Source organism: Marmota flaviventris, chromosome 13, assembly GCF_047511675.1.
Source record: "Marmota flaviventris isolate mMarFla1 chromosome 13, mMarFla1.hap1, whole genome shotgun sequence".
Lineage (NCBI taxonomy): Eukaryota > Metazoa > Chordata > Mammalia > Rodentia > Sciuridae > Marmota > Marmota flaviventris.
In genome coordinates, this window is record NC_092510.1 from 74,101,105 (window position 1) to 74,107,104 (window position 6,000).

Below are 6,000 nucleotides of genomic sequence, written 5' to 3' on the forward strand. Positions count from 1 at the left end.
CCTCTGTGTGGCCTTGGACAAGTTAACCTATTTCCCTTATCTAAACTGGAGACAATAATAGTACCTTCCTTGTGAAATTATTGGGTGGGTTAAATGAAATGAGATAAAACATTTAGGCTGGTACCAGACACATAGTGGTCCTCAATACATGTTCCCTGTTACTAGGGGTGGTTCACATTCGTCATCTTTAATTGTTACAGATCAATGAGATGGGTATTCCTATTCCCATTTTGTAGCTGAGGACACAGGCTCAATGGTGTGGATTTATTGTCCCTGGCCATCTGGTGAATACACAGCTGCTTCCTCAGCACTTAAAATGTACTCAGCAGAGACCTCAGACTTTCTCCTGGTCCCTACCACCTCATTCAAAGGAAAAAGAGTCACTATAGTGATGATATTCACAGGAAGAGGCCTGCAACCTTTAGAGATGGCCAGGCACTGATGGCTCTAATCTTACCCCAATCTTTTTTCCCCTCATCCTGCAGGGAATGTGTGTGGTCCATAACTTTAAAGGAACACAAGGATCTCCTTCCAAACCCAAACCTGAGGATCCCCGTGGAGTACCCCTAATGGCTTTCCCAAGGATAGAAAGCCCTCTGGAAACCTTAAGTGCACAGGTATAGTAAAGTGGATTTAGCAGAGCAGACCCACAGGCTCAAACCTGTGACCTCGTGAGGTCAATCAATCCATTCCCCTATTGGGGGCAGGACATCACTGAATCTACCTGACATCAATAAAAATCCAATTCATTCATTATAAAGGCCTTCACAAAAAGGAGTTCATTCAGGGATTTGGCTACCATAAATCCTCAGGAATTTCTTAGAAATGTTCAACTTAAACCCAAGATGCTTTAGGATATTTGGACCCCCTGTGTGTTATCACATTTGTGACGTTTTGACTAATAGTTGCCTTTGTACAGTATAGTTGTCCCTTAGTATCTGTAGGAGAGTGGTTCCTAGACCTCCAAAGGATACCAAAATTCAATTTTGGTTAGGTCCTTTCTCTAAAGTGGTATATTATTTATGTATAGCCTGTATGCAAACAACCATTTGAAATCTGTAGATAAGTTACAATAACTAATATGATGTAAATGCAAGTAAATAGCTGTTATATCATTTAGGGAGTAGTGACAAGGAAAATGTTCTGTATATGTTCAGTACAAACATTTTTTTTTCAAATTTTTTGATCTGTGGTTGATTGAATCCACAGATGGGGAACCCACAGATATCAAGGGTCAACCATATTTGGTGGAAAAGGTTTGGCTACAGCAAATGATTTAAGCAGGAGGCATAGTAAAAAGGCTACTAATTAAATATACTTTTGGATCTGTTTTGATGCTAGAAATCCCATGCAACCCCTACTTTTTTTTTTTTAGAGAGAATTTTTTAATATTTATTTTTTAGTTTTCGGGAGACGCAACATCTTTATTTGTATGTGGTGCTGAGGATCGAACCCAGCGCCGTGCGCATGCCAGGCAAGCACACTACTGCTTGAGCCACATCCCCAGCCTAACAACCCCTACTTCTTGATCAGTTATTCTACAACAGGACCTTGTTTCATGCCCAAGATATCAAAAAAAAAAAAAGCACACAGTCCATGACCTCAAAGAACTGAGATGAATAGAAAAGACAAATATAAATAAGTTACCATATGATGTGCTGAATCAGATAACTGCTCAAAGTGCTGAATACAAATTCAGGGGGAAAAAAAACTCTGAGAAAACAAGGAAAGCTATAGAGAAAACTTGCCAACTGAAAGGAACCTAGAAAAATAGTATTAAGCACTTATTTTTGCTTAGAATATTTGTTCAGTGCTTTACAAATGTATTCTTAACAACCATATTGAATCGGTACTATAATTCCCACTCCCCAGACAAAAATACTGAAGTCAGCACTGTTAAATTATTTGCCAAAAAACACACAGCTAGGAAGTTGGAGAGCTGGGGATAAGTAAGAATTTTTCAAGCAAGTGGGGACAGCTAATAATATAAGTGTTTTCATTAGAATGCTACTTGTTTCAGGTATCGGAGGTCCTACTAAGACATCTCTTTTCTGTGGTAGTCTATCTTAAAAGTTTTTTTATAGGGCTAGGGATATAGCTCAGTTGGTAGAAGTACCTGCCTACCTGCCTCACATGCACAAAACCCTGGATTCAATCCCCAGCACCACAAAAAAATAAAGAAATAAATAAGAAGTTGTTTGTTTATACTTGGTATTATTACTAAACCACTTTTATAGATGGTACAAGGAAAAAGGAAAACCCCTCCCATTGTAATTATCATGCACTGTGTATGAGTGTAGTATGAATATTTTTATTATTTAAAAATTAACTATCAGACTTCTATCTGATAAGCTATCCTATGCCTCTTAATCTTCAATGAAGTCTTATTTTTATTAATGAATCAGAACAGAAAAGCAATAAAGCTATTTCCATTTGGGGAAAAATAGTTAAGGCTCATCATGAAACCTAGTGCTCAGTATTTTTTTAACTTGTTTTGTCTTCTAATAAGGTGAATATTTTCAATGGTCTAATTAGAAGCAGCATGTTAAAAACATTTTGTTTTTTCATATATAACCTGATGGTACCAGCTAAATGACAAATTCGTCAACAGTATCTTTTGATAAAAATGGTAAAACTTTAAAAGCTAGAGTCTCTCTCTTTAGCTTTTCTTTATTATGCAAGTAGGTTCTTGTGCCCAGTGTGGTCACAGTGTCCACTATTTTTGAGATGAAGCAACTGAAACAAAGATAAATTTTAAAAGAGCAAAAAATATTTGATATGTAAATATACCACAGGGAATACAATCATATTCAATCTTTGCCTCCTTGTAAATGCTTTCCCCTCAATGTCTTGGTCTAAGAATAATTTCTTGGCATATCATCATTCTGCCCAACACTGCCCATGCATTACCTTCTGTCTGAAGCCTTTCCTATTTTCTTTCTCTCTTCTCCTTCAAGATTATTAATAGTTTATCAGACCAAGAAATGTCTAGGACACATTAAGAAATTAAATACCACACTCATACATTGTTGGTGGGACTGCAAATTAGTCTAAGTATAACCACTCTGGAAAAGTAGTATAGAAATCCCTTGAAAGACTAAAAAGGGAACTACCATATGACCCAGCTATCCCATTCCTTGGTATTTATCCAAAAGATCTATAAATCAATATACTATAGTGATATAGCCACATTAATGTTTATGACAGTACCACTCACAATAGCCAAGTTAGGGAATCACCCAGATGCCCATCAACAAATGAATAGATTAAGAAATTTTGTAGATATACATAATAGAGTTCTACTCAGCCATAAAAAATAATGAAATTGCCAGGAGTGGTGATGCACACCTGTAATCCCCGTGGCTTTATAGGCTGAGACAGGAGAATCTTGAGTTCAAAGTCAACCTCAGCAATGGCGAGGTGTTAAGCAGCTCAGTAAGACCCTGTCTCCAAATAAAATACAAAATACGGCTGGGGATGTGGCTCAGTGGTCACATGCCCCAAATTCAATCCCTGATATCAAAAACAAATAATGAAATTATGGTATTTGCCAGTAAATGGATGGAAATGGAGATCATCATGCTACGTGAAATAAACCAGATGAAGAAAATCAAGGGTGAAATCTCTCTCATATAGGAAAGCTAAAGCAAGATAAGGAAAAAAAGGCAGGGGTGGGATGTACAGGCTATCATAAAGATAGAAGAAAGATCAATGGAGGAAGAAAAGGAGATCAGAGGGAGGAAGGAGAATGGAAAGGGTGAGGAATTGCAGAATGAATTTAACAAAATCATACTATGTGCATATATAAATATACCACAGGGAATCTCACCTTTACCTTTATGTACATATAGAAAGCACCTAAAACAAATAAATGAGAAAAAAGGAAGATCAATAGAAGGAGGAGAATGGCAGAGGGAGTAGGTGAGGGAAAGTAGGTGGGGAATAGGGACTGAAATGGAATAAATCAAATTTTTAAACTGAAGTACCAGTTTTGAAAACTGCTTTATTAAGATAGATAAAATATTTTGAATCTGTTATTTATCTCAATAACTGCAGTAAGACTATGCATAAATTTATTGTCCACTAGGAGTGTAGTTGAACTTCTTTAAAATTTGTCACTATCTTTGTGACATCTCATCTAGATACAATAGACAAGGCCTTGGGGTGATAATGACAAGCTATATAAGCAAAAAAAAAAATGATAGAATTACAAGGGAAAATGCACATTTTCAATCATGGTGGATTTTAACACATTTTTATCAATAATAAGTAAGCAAACAAAATATAGTAAGGATAGAGACAATAAGATTGGTCTAATATGCATTATGTATAATCCTCCTCTAAACATGTGAAACAAATCATAAATAAGAGCATGAAGCAAATCTTAAGTCAGTTTAATGGCTCTTGCATTAAGTATATCACTTTCTCTTAAAAAAATTTTTTTGTAAAGATAACTAAAATTAAACCCCAAATTACCTATCCATTGGAACATATTAAACTTCTATAGAACTCATGACTCAAAGAATAAATTATATGGAAAAATTTAATTGAAAATGTTAGACATTAAAAAAATCATTTAAAAAGTGTGTGGGGTGCAGCTACTTTGAGATCGTTAAGTGTTTATATTAAGAAATAGCTGAGTAAATATGAGAGGATTATATTTTGGTGAAGAAATGATCCTACTTTGGTTGGGGAAAGAAAAAAAAAAAATCAGGGAAAATTTAAATGAAGAGGGAATGGAATTTGAGGGGAGGGAACAGCAAACTCAAGAAGACCTGAAAGAAAGGGGGTGGTGAGGGATGGATGCATGCAAATGTGGGGCCCAGTCAACTCAACCCTAAAGTTTTATCTGCTGTGTTTGTTCTGCAGAATCACTCCGCCTCCATGACTGAAGTTACTTGAGCTGACTGATGCCACGCCATCTGTTTTTGTTTTGTTTTTTTTTTTTAAACCACCTTCCAATTCAATACTTCAAAACACACAGTTACTGAAGGTCAAACTGTGAAGACAAGTATTATGTTTATCTAGTTAGAGGCTAATGTTTTGTACATTTTTTTGTATGACGAAGTGATGTAGCTTGCCCTGATCTTTTTTTTTTTTCAGCTTTAATATATTTATGCCAGAATTTTAAAACCAACAAAATTTTCTTCTTGTTCAAGTGTGCATTGAAGCATCACATTTATTCAATGGTTGATGTTGTTTTGTGATATTTGTACACAAACCTTCTTTTCTCAGTTTTATAGACACAAAATTAATATAACAATTCACTTTAACCTTTTATTACCACAGTTGCTGCCTCCTTCAGAATTTTTGAATTTTAAATGGAAGTTAAACTTTTGAGTTGCAGGAAGAACGATGTTGGTTAATGATAAATCTGAATCAACTAGGGAAAGAAAATCTTCAAAGAGAACGTTTTGTTCTGATCTGTTAAGTTATTGCATCAAAGGGTAGAGTAATATGTTAATGAAGTAGCCTTGTTACACTAACAATTGGCAGAAAATCTTAGATTTGGTGGGTGTTGGGTTATGATTATTTCTTAGATAATGGCCTTGCCCACCAAGAAAATGGAATCATATCTTTGGACAGGCAGGCAACAATGCAGCTTTCTCTCCAAAAAGCAGCCAGCACCGACCTCCCCTGTCAACTCAATGGTTTTGTATATCATATTGTATGGACTTTATATGAAAATGAATATTTTACAGTTTGCACAGTGTTATTTTACAGAAAGGATATCAGAGCATCTACAACATAGAGCCCCAAAGCAACAGCTTCACTTTGGGCTTTTTAACTGTTCTAGGATTTTAACTGCATCCCAGTTTTCTAGCATGGTGATAACTAATGTGTCCCTCCTTTGAGAGAAGGAGCTCCTTGTCTGTACTTATCAGAATGTTTTCTTGACACTTCCATGTTGGCTCTTATTAGCATTTTTTGTACATATTTTTTTTCTAAAGAGAAGAAAAAAAAAGTTATCACAAAATGTATTCTGGCTTATGTTCTTTC

The 6,000-nt window shown here is 35.6% G+C and overlaps 1 protein-coding gene across 1 annotated transcript in view; it reads left to right on the top strand.

Moving 5' to 3' along the window:
- Plppr1 (phospholipid phosphatase related 1) overlaps positions 1-5,100 on the top strand; it is a 136,360-nt gene extending 131,260 nt beyond the window's left edge. Inside the window, exons 6-7 of the mRNA XM_027930957.3 lie at positions 486-617; positions 4,870-5,100. Coding sequence (XP_027786758.1) covers positions 486-617; positions 4,870-4,902 — 165 coding nt within the window. The 3' untranslated portion in view covers positions 4,903-5,100. The remainder of the gene's footprint in view (positions 1-485; positions 618-4,869) is intronic.
- Positions 5,101-6,000: the final 900 nt, after the last annotated feature.